General features: G+C 57.4%; 1 protein-coding gene across 1 annotated transcript in view; it reads left to right on the forward strand.

The window, feature by feature from the left end:
* The first annotated feature begins 4,126 nt into the window (after nucleotides 1–4,126).
* RAC2 (Rac family small GTPase 2) overlaps nucleotides 4,127–13,128 on the forward strand; it is a 17,809-nt gene continuing 8,807 nt past the window's right edge. The window contains exons 1-2 of the mRNA XM_004700303.2: nucleotides 4,127–4,201; nucleotides 6,476–6,547. Of these exons, the coding sequence (XP_004700360.1) occupies nucleotides 4,167–4,201; nucleotides 6,476–6,547 (107 nt within the window). The 5' untranslated portion in view covers nucleotides 4,127–4,166. The remainder of the gene's footprint in view (nucleotides 4,202–6,475; nucleotides 6,548–13,128) is intronic.

A 13,128-nucleotide genomic window follows, 5' to 3' on the forward strand; every position in this document is an offset into this window, starting at 1 on the left:
AATGGGTTAATGTTGGACTTGTGGGCTTGGGCAGCATTGGGTTGGGATGTTTTCGTGATGCACATTTTCTTTACATAAAATTCTCTCTTATCCATGAGTTGCTGTGGATTTGTTTCTCCAAAGTACCTAGACTAATACACAAGGATTAGGGTGGGATGCACCAGTTTCACTCAGGTCCCAGCCCTGGCTGGATGCAAGGAGCGTTTCCCTGGGTGTGGCCTGAATCACTTTTAATCGTAGAAGAGATGAAAAGAGAGAAGAGTGAGTAGAAGAGAAGAACAGGACCTTCGCCAGGGAAGAAGAGCCAGGGTCTTTGTGCTGAGAGCCTGCTAGACTCGGGGGAAGATTGATGCCAAGATACACGTAGATCTCTGTGGGAAACAGAGAGATTTCTCCCAAGTTATCTCCCCCAAATATATGTCAAACTTAGCTGCTTGCGAATGACTATACATCTGGAGGTCATCAGAAGTACATCAGGGGTTATTCTCCCTAAGGGTTATCAGCCATCTAGAGCAAGCAGTCACCACTGTTTATCCCACAACAAGTAGGGCCCACTCCCTTCTGATAAGGATAGCAGTTGTCTGTTTCCTTGTAGGAGACCCCAGAGAGGTCAAGCCCACCCAAGGATGACCAAGATTAGGGCGCCGCCATGAATTTAGGGTCCACCCTTCTTGTTACATGTATACCTCTAGTCCCTCCCCTTCCTATGTGCCTACCCCTAGCTCTTCCCCTTCCTGTCATGCTTATGCCTATCGTGCATCCCCTTCCTATGATGTGTATGCCTATTGTACTGCCCCTTCCTGTGACATGTGGTTACCTGTAATCATGCCCCCTGAAGTAATTATAACCCTTGGTTAGCAATACAGTGTGGGCGCTCTCCTGCTCTCGCTCTGGGGCTCTCCCCACGAGGACCACCAAGTGGGGTTGAGGTGAGCATGCTACCATGAATTGTTGCTGACTCCAGTACTTCAATCTCTCTTCTACCTCTCATGCTCTCTATGACTTTACTATAATCTTTACTTATCATCGCCGTACAATTGCGCCTGCCGGACCTGTGATGATTTGTTGGGGGCCCTCCTATCCCCCGCAGATCTCCAAGGAACGCCAGGCCCACACAGGTTGAAATGGGAACAGGACCTGTTCCCCAGGAAGGAAAGGGAAAACCTTTCCCCAAGATCTGGTGCTCGCATGGACTTCAGCCTCCTGAGAAGAAATTTGTTTGTGAAAGCGGCCTGCTCGTGGTGTTTCTGCTGCAGTCGGAGCCACCTGTGGTGGTGACATCATCTCCTGTCAACTTGAGTGAAGAGGTGGAGTCTAGCCTGTCAATCAGGTCCTAGCCCATAATGCCCCTGTGTGGGCATGCCCTTCTCCTGAGGATTCTGGGAACTCCTGTCTTCCTTCCTGGAGGAGGGACACACACTGTCTCTGCTTCACATTCTGTTGACAAGCCACATGAAGCTACACGTATGGCCGCTAATGCTCTGGAGCTGGAGGACCACGTGGAGAATCGAGCCAGCACTGAGATGCTTCCACAGACTTTTCACTCACTGGCCTGTGACCTTCCTCCTTTCAGCATCACTGCATGTGCTGTGTGAGTCTGTAGAATTTATGGACTAGTATCAGACATATGGGCTAATATTGGACTTATGGACTTGATCTGGACTGGGCTGGGATGTTTTCTCAATATACAATTACACTTTGATATAAACTCTTATACACACAGGAGTGTCTCTGGATTTGTTTCTCTAGTCAACTCTGCCTAACACACCACGTCACAGGGTTACTGTGAGGACAACATGGGCTAACACCAGCCAAGTGCACAGAGTCATGCCTGCCGGGCCAGAAGTAGGCAGGGTGGCTGCTATCCTAGTGTTGTGCCCACTGCAGTTGGATCCATTGTGGCAGCTGTCTGCAAACTGCCTCACTCCCCCGCCTCATCTCCTGCCGATCACTGCTGTCCACACCGCCCCAGGGCCACCTACACATTGGGCACGTGCCAAGGGAAGGCTTTCGAGGTTCTTGTGCCACCGCCAGCATGGGCTACAAGTTTTTCAGGGCATTATTCCACTCTGTTGTGTTTTGTCTCCCATCTCGCACCAAGCCCAAAGCTAGGCTCTCCAACAGTGCATAACGGATACAGAATGAAGCAAAGAGTCAGAAGGTTCTATGTTATGGGAAAGTTTTTGCTTGGGATGACCCGGAGAAGTGGCATTCCCGGAAACGAAAGCGGATGAGCTTTTAGAGCCACCATGGCCATGTATGGTTGAGCCCCCCGCCTAAGGACATAAATTGGGGCTACTATCTAGTTTATTTGCTGTTTTCCAAGTCATGTGTTAGCTCATAGCGTCTTCCCAGAGGTATCTTCTTCTTTTTCTTCTTCAAACTACTTATTTTAATCATTTTAGATTTACCAGAAAGTTGCAAAGATGGTAGAGTGTTCCCACTTACTCTTCATCCATGTTTCCCTCGTGTTAACATATAACCTCAGCATGTATATCAAAACTAAGAAATTAACATTGGGGGATATATGAGTAACTAGCATTCCGGTATTTGGGATCTCACTGCTTTCCCACCACAATGGCCCTTTTTCTGGTCCATGATCCCATGGGCGGGCGTTTAGTGCAGCATTCGTGAGATGAACACATAGGTTGCCCTAGGGGCTAGTGGTGAACAGGGAAAGAGCCTGGATCTAGGGGAATATCCCAAGATGCCACATGAGACAGAAGCATGAGGGGGAGTGGGTTGGGGGTGGGGTGGGATAGAACATGTGATTTTTCCCCTGGCAGGCTGCGTGGCAGGAAATAATCCCGCATCTCAGTGCATGCCAACCACAGAAGGGGGAAAAAAACCCAAACCCCTCAACATTTGTTGGTTTGTTAAGAATGGACTTGCCAAGTGGTAGGCCCTTGGGGGAAGCTGCATTTCCCTTCCTGCAAAGCCCGTTCCATCCAGCTTGTGTGGGCAGCCGGGGGAACGTTCCTCCTGCAGGCCAAGGTGGCCACTCTGTGCAACAGCTGGGCTCTACCCTTCCCCTGGGAGGGTACTGGAAGGTTTGTGTGTCTGCTGGCTGCTCTCTCAGCTTGTCCTGAGTGACCAGTCTGGAGTCGGGAACCTATGGCAGGACCCCTCTCTTGTCCTTGCCCCCCAGAGTGGGAAGGGACCAGGTGGAGAGAAGCAGCAATGAACCTCCCACCCCTCTGAGCCACAGACTCAGGCTCTGTCCCCACAAACAGCATCGAGTGCCAGAGAGTGTGGAGTCACCTGGCCCTGGGTTGGATTTCAGCCTGGGTGGAGGCAGGGAGACCCCTGACTTCCGGAATCCTTGGTTTCTGCTTCTGCAGAATGGGGCCCTGGGGTCTGGCTCCCAGGGGCTGAGGTGGAAAGTAGCACCTGCCACCTTGCAGGGCAGGGGTCCAGCCTGTGGAGGGCACAGCCTAGCACTGCCCTCCAAGTTCCCTTCTTGTTCAGGACCCCCCGCCACTGGTCCCAACCGCCTGCTTACCTCAGCATCCCACTCCATATCTCCCCATCCTTCCAACTCAGGGGTTCCCACATGGGCTCTGGCTTGGGGCTGGGGTGAGCTCTTACTGTTCCCCCAGTCCCTTCTCTCTACCACCACCTGCAGTGCCAGCTCCAATGCCACCTGCTGGCCACCAGCTCTCCCTTGCTCTGTCCCCTGCAGCCTCATCTCTTCCGGCCTTGCTTAATAGGCACCCCCAAAAGGGCTGGCCTTCACCTCAGGGACGGACAAGTGTGAAGCCCCAGAAGCAGCTGTGTCCTGTACCCCAGACTCACGTGGTGTTCAGTGGGCACCCGGGAAATGTGGACTGGGTTCTGGTGGAGCAAACTGTGTCCCTGCCCCAGGCCAGGAAGCAACCCCTCCCAGTTGAGAGTCCTATGCCCCCGCAGGTGCCCAGCGCAGAGGTGACCACTGGGGCCCTGAGCCTGGCCCAGCCTCTACAGGCCCCGAGGTGCTCTGGCAGACCGCACGCCCCGCCTTCTGCAAACGGCCGTGGGGGATCAGATTGGGTAAGTTCCCCTTCCGCTTCCTCTGCCTCCCGTCCCTCTGCCACTGTCCCCGTCAGTGCCTCGCAGGCTCTCCACACCCCTGGTGCCCGCAGAGCCGCTCCTTGCCCTCAGCTGTCACCACCCAGGCCCCAGACACCATGCAGGCCATCAAGTGTGTGGTGGTGGGAGATGGGTAAGTACCTGACAGGGCTGCTCACTGCCCCCCACCCCAGGGGACCCAGAGATCTTCCCGCCTGCTGCCCCTGGTTAGGGGTGGGCGGTGGGTGGGGGGAAGGGGGAGGATGCCCGCAGGTGAGGTTCTTGGGAGGCAGCCGGGAGGAGCCACATTCTTCTTCACCCAGGACCCAGAGGGAGGACCCTGGGGTGAGCCGCAAACAGACAGTTTCATGCTCTGGCCCAACCCCCCCTGGAAGCTGCCTGGGTGCAGGATTATGGGTGGGGGCCTGGGACTCCCGGTCTGTTCCCTGAGTGCCACTGGTGGTAGGTCTTCCCTGGCGATGTGTGCCATCCTTCAGTGCTGTGGGTGCCAGTGGGGCGGGGTCCCTGATGTGTGGGTTCCAATCAAAGGCTGGGCCCTGCTGTGTGCTGTTGGGCAAGTTGCAGCCTCACTCCGGAGCTCAGCTCAGCTCAGTCGCTGGAAGAGGCAAGGGTGCAGGCCACCGAGGGGGATGGGAGAATGAATCTCTTGAGACATTTCGACTGGCTGCCTGTCCTCCGAGTGTGCTCAGAACTGCTGCCCCCACCCCCCTTTCCTCCTCCTCCTCTTCCTTGCAGCTGGTCCGTGAGTGAGGTTGGCAACCACTACTTTTTCAGCCTGCCTGCTGAGGGGGCAGTGGAGGGCACGGGGGTGGGGAGCAGAAGGGTGGAAGTAGGAAATGGAAGTAGGGAAGTGGGGATGGATGAGCTGGGCTGAGGGTCCATCCCAGCTGTCTACACGCAGTGACCTCAGGTGGTCGTGCCCCTCCCCCAGGCCTCAGTTTCCTCATCAATAATTCTCATACAGCCACCTCAGCCCCTCTCTAGGGGGTTTCCCCAAGTCCACCTGGCATGTCCAGCTCTCCCATTCTCCAGAGGGACAACGTGGAGTCTTGAGAGACAGACCAGGCCCTTTCCCAGAGGTCCTGGGTCCTAAAGGCTGAGATGCTGGCTGGTGGGGTCCTGCCAGGCCCGGGCAGGTTATCCGTCCTCAGCTGATTGTCATTCACAGCTGCCGCCTGCCCGCTGCCCACCCCTGGTCACTTCTGCTTTGCATCGGAGCTGAGCAGGGGAGGGAGGAAGTCTAGGGCAAAGTCCCAGTCCTTCGAATTACCTTGGTGGCCTGGCCCAGGAAGGCAGTGGGGGGTGGGGTGGAACAGGAAGTGACTGATCTGAGCAGGCCCTGGGCCTCTGAGGCTCCAGTAGCTATAGCAGGTTGCCTGGGCCCCTCTCCTACCAGCAGCCCGAGCATGCAGACAGCTTGCACAAGGACCCGCACTGTTCATTTGGCACTGGCTCGTCTCACGTGCAGAGCTTGGCCTGCGCCTCTGGTCATCCTCCCCCAGTGCGAGTCAGGCTCATTTCACAGGTGTGAAGACCGACGCTCAGAGAAGGTGCATCCTCATCCCCGACCTGTGGGGATTTGAACTTCTATCCTTCATGGAGAAGTGGGAGGAAAAAAAGAGGACGGAGGGGAGTGGCAGGTGCCTCCAAACCAAACTTGTGCCCCCCCACCCCCCCAGCTCATGGCCACCCTGTGTGTGGCAGAGGGCAACTGCCCGGCACAAGAAAGTTAGACTCACTGCCATCAAATCCGTTCAGACTCCTAGCGACCCCGTGGGACAGAGCAGAACCCGCCTGGTGGGTTTCCAAGGCTGTCAATCTTTGCGAGAGCAGAAAGCCTCGTCTTTCGCCCATGGAGCAACGGGAGGGTTTGCGCAGCCGGTCTTGTGATAAACAGCCCACAGAGCAGGCCACCAGGGCTACAGAACTGACCGGCAGCAGGCTAGCCTCTCCCAACCACACCGCAGTGTGCCCGTGGGCATGGGCGAGCACTGGGTTCTAGATGAGGAAACGGAGGCATCCGGTTAAGTGACTTGCCCATGGCCATGCCGCTAGGACAGCCAAGCCAGAGTCTGGACCCCAGGAACAGGAGTGACAGGGCATGTCTCTTGGACACTGGACACCACCCACCCCTCTACCTCCCACCTCCCACCTCCCACCCGCCTTCCCTTGAGCATCCACACCGCCTAGGAAAGGAGGTCAGAATCCCCCGGGGAAGGGCCCATCAGACACTCGAATGTGCACTCAGGGGTGAGACCAGATCAGGATGCTGGGGGGCAGGGAGGAAGGGAGTGTCCGATGGGTTGGTTGTCCGGTCCTGAGTGTGGGATGGGGGCTCAGAAACGTTCCCGAGGGTCTCAGGTCTCAGACAGGCCCATGATCTATCTCTGCACTTCCTGTCTTTCAGAGCAGTGGGCAAGACCTGCCTACTTATCAGCTACACCACCAACGCCTTCCCGGGAGAGTACATCCCCACCGTGTGAGTGCTGGGCCAGGGCAGCGGGGTGGGATGCTGGGCTGGGCATTGGGGGTGGAGCACTTGGTGATGCACTAGTCCCAACTGGGTGGTGGGAGGAAGGGAGAGGGGGAGAGAGATAGGAGACTGGTAGGAGGAAGGGGGAGGCGACCTTCAAGGGGGCCTCAAGACCCTGGAGCCAAGGGCAGGGGGCATGCAGAAGGGGTCGAGGGAAGAAGGGCTTGAATCAGAGGTACAGAGGCCCTGGGGAACACAGCTGCACAGTCTGGATGGAGAAGGGGACTCAGGCCTCCACCCCCTCACTCACAAACCCTCAGTGCCTGCCACTCACAGCACAGCCCTCGGTGCCAGTCAACCCTTTCTGGCCTCCCTTGGGTGCCCCCGGCCAGCTTCCAAAGCCCCTGGCTCCATGCACCTCCCCCTGGTCACCGGATACCCACACAGAGGGTCTCTCCTCAGCTGTTCCCTGGGCCCTCGGGCATTGCTTCTCCTGTCAAGGAGCCTAAGGCCTGCAGGCCCAGCCCAATGCCCCCTCCTCCAGGAAGCCTCTCCTGGCCCCGAGTTGGTCCCTCTCCCCACTGGCCCTCAGTCCATTTGGAGACCCCTAGTGCCGTGGTCCAGGGACTCAGACACAGCAGCTGCTGAATATGCGTGTTGAGCCGACCTGCACTGAGTTTCAGTGAGAGGCCCTGGGAGGACCGAGTATCGGGCTGTCTGTCCAGGGTCTTCTGGGTGCCGGGTCCTGCACCAGCATGACCCCAGGACCCCCAGAGGAAGTGGAGGAGTACGGCATCTGCCTGGCCACAGGACCGGGCCCACTGTAGAGCCTCGAGGGACCCTGGTGTCTTGACCTTGCTCTCGTTGTGTCCTGCCAGCTCCAGCTCAGGGTCAGCCCCTGCACAGGAGGAGGCAGCCATGCCTGGCCTGCGTTGAGCCCAGGGTGCAGCCTCGGTGTGTTCTAAGGGTCTCCCTACCCAGAGGGCTCATTTCCCAACATGTGGCACCTTCAGCGGGGCCGCAAAGACTGTGGATGGGAGGGGAGGGCTGCATGCCCCCAGCGCTGACTTCCAGACCACAGGTGCTCAGCGCTGGACGGGCTCATAGAGGCTCCACACCCTGCTGGGACAGGAGGTAGGGGTAAGGGAGGGGGGCACCAGAACTCAACCAAACCCACTGCCTTCTGGTCAATTCCCACTCATGGCTTTCCTTCACAGAGTTTCTGAGGTAGACCCTCATAATGGGAGTGACAGGCTGGTCTCATTCTCTCATAGAGAGCCTGGTGGGGTTGAACCACCGACCTTGAGATTAGCAGGCCAAAGCTTACCCGGCAGGGCCACCAGGGCTCCGTGCCTCTGTGACGCAGAGCATGCAAGTGGTCACGCTGAGTCTTTGACATTGGAGGGACTGGAGAGTGGGGGCCGGGGGAGACCCTGGAAAGGCAGGCAGCCCAAGGTCTCCGTTGCCTGGAGATGAGGTTGAGGATGAGGTTGAGCGAGCTTCCGGGCAGGAGGGCATGGGGGTGGGGTGCTGGGGAGCATGTGCTGTGGGCTGAGATCAGATAAGCCAAGCAGGCTGGTGCTGGGCGGCTGCCAGCAGTTGGGGGTTAGCAGATCACAGGGTGGGGGTGGGGGTGGCCTCCTGGATGCGTGGCTTTTAGGCAGAACAACATCTTCCTAGTGGGGGTTTGTAGTAGCCAATCAGGCACCAAGACCTTGGGAAGCCGCCCGCTGATTGGCTCTCGCTCGCCCCATAATTAGAGTCGGTTCAGCTCTGCCCAAGTTGTATACTGGGGACATTGAGGCCCAGGGAGGTCACCTCACCCTGCCACCTTGGCATCTATGTCCTGGATCCAGGGACATAGACCAGGGTCCGGAGCGCACCAGGAGAATTTCGAGTCCTGAGACGGAGGCCTGCTCGGTGGCTGTGGGGGACACAAAGACCCTGCAGGCATACCCTGCCCCAGGTGGGTGCCTGAGCCACACAAGGCCAGCGCCCGCCCTTGCAGCCTGCACTCAGACTGTGGGAGCTGCGAAAACTGAACACCCGAGCAGCCGAGGCTCTCCCATGGAGCCCTTTATGGGAACCGCATGCGTCCACAGCAGGGCGATGGTGAGGACCGGAGGACGGCGCAGGACCGGGCCGGCTTTCCTTCCTGGTCTCCAGACTCAATCGATCGCTGTGGGTCGGAAGCGACGCCCCCCAGCCCGAGCAACCCTTTGTGGTGGCCCTGCAGTTTGAGAGCGGACCTCGGGCTGTGGCATTCTGGGCACTAGGGCCTGGCTGGCTCCCTCCCTCCCGCTCCCCCTGCCCAGTCTTTGCGCTTATGCCAATGATTCTCAACCTGTGGGTCGCGACCCCTTTGGGGGTCTTATGACCCTTTCACAGGTGTCACCCGATTTATAACAGTAGTTAAATGACAGCGATGACGTAGCAACAGAAATAATTTTATGGTTGGGGTGGGGGGAGTCACCACCACATGAACTGTATGAAAGGATCACGGCATGAGGAAGGTTGAGAACCACTGGATTCTGCGCTTCTGCTTACATCACCTGGGCCTGCCCCCACCCCCAGGTGCCCAGCTCCTCTCTTCTTTCTGTTCTCTGCTCAGATTTCACCCCTGACCTAAGCCTCCCACCCCCTCCCCCTATATCTGTTCTAGCCCTGAGCTCAGGGCCGGTCAGGCTGCCCTGGCTGCAGGTACTGGGCATGCCTTACAACCCCTGGGCTGTGGCCTGCAGGAAGGAAGGCCACACTGTCCAGCTAGGTTGTATTGTCTAGCACTGGATGGTCACCTTCACGCATCATGCCCTTGCCACGGGACTGCCCAATCCAGCTGCAATGCCCACAGGCAGAGTGGTGTCCGGTGTGTGTGCGTGCGGGGGACGTCAAGCCTCCTCCCTGCTCCTCTCCGGGACTTCTCCCCAGCTGCCCGCTCACCACTGCTTGCTGCCATTGCGTGGCCCCCACGTACGCACAGCAGAGCCCCCATGCACAGTGGGACGGGCCTATTGGGATCCACCAAGCCTTTCTAACTAGTCCATCTTATCTGGAAGCTCTGCTGACACCTGGTCAGCCCTCACAGAGGAGGAGTGGTGGCTGCCCATGAGGGACCCTGCCTGGGAATCAAATTCTCCCCTGAGGCCACCCTCTCCCCACCTGGCTGCCAAAGCAGCCTTTCTTAAACGCAGCTTGGACCCCCCTTAAGCCCTTCCATGGCTCCCACTGCCCAGAGGATTAAGGTCAAATGCCTGCCAGTGTCCACAACTGGCTTGGTCTGGTCAGTTCTCCTTCACCCCAAGCCACCAGCTATACCCCCACCCCTCCCCCACTATGCCCACCATCTTCTCCCCTCAGGAGAGGCCCCCTGTACCTGCACCCACCCTTTCCCCATGCCATTCCTGAGCCCAGTGCATCAGGATGGCATGCCCCCATGCCTGCAGCCCTGGGAGCACCCATGCTGAGTGTAAATGGGGGACAGGATGCTCCTGGTGGCACAAATGGCCAAGTGCCAGATACTAACTGCCAGGTTGGCTGTTCAGACCTGTCCAGAGGCAGCTCAGAAGAATCTGCTTCCCAAGACCCTACGGAGCCGTCCTGCTGGGCGCCCACGAGGTCACCATGAGGCAGAGCCCACCCAACAGTGACCAGTGAGGACAAGAAAGGGGGACAAGGCTAGAATCTGCTTGCTGGGCCCAGCTGCTCCTCGCCCTCTCCACAGCTCGGGGTCATCACCCCTGGCCCCTGGCCCCCACGTCCCAGCTTGAGCTGGGTGGAGTCTCCGGCCAGGAGACAGCAGCGATGCTTATCCCACGGGCTTCTGTGAACTGTGTCACAGGAATTAGCCCGTGTTGTGCTGCCCACAGTCTCTGCAGTCTTGGGCAAGCGGTTTGTTGTCTCAGCCTCAGTGTCCTCTTCTGGAGCATGGGGGCAAGGATTGGGGTTGGCCACGCTGGCTCAGGCCACCTGTGAGCCTCTGCTATAAGGGGGTTCTGGGAGTCAATTCCTCCCATGGACCCTGGGAGAGGCCTGGAGGAGGGGGCTTTGCGGGGCATCGAACGCAAGACTGCTTGACTCTTTGGCATCGCCCAACAGGGTGGCTTGAACGGCTTCTGTCTGGTTGGCTTCTTCAACCAGTCCGGCTGGTGCAATGGGTTACATGTTAGCCTGGTAACCTGAAGGTTGGTGGTTTGAACCCACCAGCCACTCCCTGGAAGAATGATGAGGCCGTCTGCTTTGGTAAAGATTTGCAGTAAGAAGGAATTAACTTGAGAGCAGTGAGGGTCATTAAAACACACACACACACACACACACACACACACACACACAAACACTAGTCCAGGGGGTAGGAAAGAGGAGCCCTGGTGGTATAGTGGCCATGTGTTGGGCAGTGAACTGCAAGGTCAGCAGTACGAAACCACCAGCTGCTCCTGGGGAGAAAGACAAGGCTTTCTACCCCTGTACAGAGTTAGTCTCTGAAACCCACAGAGGCAGTTCCACCCTAGCCTGCAGTGTTGCTATGAGTCGGCATTGATATATATAACTCCACTCACAACAAAGTCCTTCTGGCTAGGGCCCCATGGGGTTTCAAGGTCTCTTCCTGGCACCAGAATAGGCCCCCAGTGCCAGGACAGGTATCAGGTCCCCAGCTCGTCCCCATCACACCATTCTTGAGGCCTGGGGGAGAGCAGGAGAAGACAGAGACTCGAGGAATCTTGAGAGGCTTTTTGGCACCAGCACTGCGGTCTGGACATGGTAGGAGAGTAAGGGAGGGGATCCCAATGCCCTAAGCTTCTTCCAAAGGAGGGTTTGTAGCCCCAGCCAAAGGCACCACCAGGAAAAATGACCCATGGCTGTGGAGTTGATTCCCACGCATGGGACCCCATCTCACAGTAGGACTGGCTTGGTGGCCAGTAGATCACCAGGCCTGTCCTCTTCTTGGTCATTTTCTGGGGCTCTTACAGCTCGTATCACAGTCCATACATCCATGTGCCAAGCACAATTGTACGTATGTTGCCATCATCCTTTTCAAAACATTTTCTTTCTATTTGACCCCTTGGTATCAGCTCCTCATTTTTTCCTATCTCCCCACCCTCCCTCATGGATCCTTGATAAATTACAAATTATTATTTTCATGTCTTATACCAACCGCTGTCTCCCTTAACCCACTTTTCTGTTGTTCATCCCCCTGGGGGGGCAGTTATATGTGTATCATTGTGATCAGTTCCTTCATTCTCCCCCCACCTTTCCCCCACCCTCATGGTATTGCTACTCCCATTATTGTTCCTGAGGGGTCTATCTGTCCTGCATTCCGTGTGTCGAGAGCTCTTATCTGTACCAGTGTACATGCTCTGGTCTAGGCAGATTTATAAGGTAGAACTGGGGTCATGTTCGGCGTGGGGGGGACACTAAAGAATGAGAAGAATGTTGTGTGTTTTGTCAGTGCTATACTGCACCCTGGCTGGCTCATCCCTTCCTTGTGACCCTTCTGTGAGGGATGTCCAGTTATCTACAGATGGGCTTTGGGTCTCTACCCCTCGTTCGCACCGATAAGATTTTTTGTTCTGGGTCTTCTGATGACAGCTCGTGACCACACAGGCCGGTGTGGGCTTGGTTGCTTCCCTGCTCGATGGCCAGGCCTTGCTTCTGAGGGACCTCTGGGTGACCTTAAGCTCCAGCCATTGGGTCGGCCCCCGAGTACACTAGCTGCCTGCACCACCCAGGGAAGGTGCCACGGACCCTCTCCCACCAGGCCTTCTCCCCGAGACCCCCGCCCTGGTGTCTAGCACCCTGCGCTGGCCCCAAGGTGCAGCAAGAAGCACCCTGGGCCCCTGCACCTTGGGCTCCCACTCTGTGGTGCTGAGTTTACCAAGAAGTGCGGGGTCAGGGCAGGCTTCCTGGAGGAGGGGACGTGGAGCTGGGTTGGAGGTGGGGCAGACAGAGAGTGGGTGTTAGGGCCATTTGAGGGACTCTGAGGTGACAGCATTTCTCTCTGGGACAACCGAGCGTGGGGTGCACCATGCCAGGCAGAACTGCGTATCCACGAGGGCTTCACAGAGGAGGTGGGACCGAAGGGCGTCAATCCCATTAGGTTTCATTTCATCACGCCTGCATTCACTGAGGAGAGCTCTCTAAACGGCTCTCCACAGTCAGGGTCTCCCACAGAATAGGAGGCATTCCCTCGGCGGGGTTTTGAAGCACGAGTAGGAGTTCAGTGTGACCAGGAGAGGGTGTTCTTGAGAGGCACAGACAGGAGCTGGGGCCTGCAGGGGGTGGGCAGGGAAGGGCCCTGTGGTCAGAAGTGGCTTGGCTCACGGGTGGAGGAAGGAGTATGAGGAGCAGTTGGAGGAGCCTGAGGTCTCAGTGGACCAGGTCAGGAGATGTGGGGGCAGGGATCTCCAGGAGGAGGGGAAGGGGTGACCTCTAACCCTCAGGGACAGCCCCTTGGAGGCACAGCTGTAGCATAGGTGTGGAGTCAGATGGAGCTGGCTTTTCACCCAGTTCGGTCCCTCACTGGCCACGTGGCCTTGGGTTAGTCACTATACCTCCCTGACTGACCCAAGCTTATCATCTGGGGTGTGAGACCC

The sequence above is a fragment of the Echinops telfairi genome, unplaced genomic scaffold (genome assembly GCF_000313985.2).
Source record: "Echinops telfairi isolate 266 unplaced genomic scaffold, ASM31398v2 ScPeMD7_2;HRSCAF=8, whole genome shotgun sequence".
Taxonomy (NCBI): domain Eukaryota; kingdom Metazoa; phylum Chordata; class Mammalia; order Afrosoricida; family Tenrecidae; genus Echinops; species Echinops telfairi.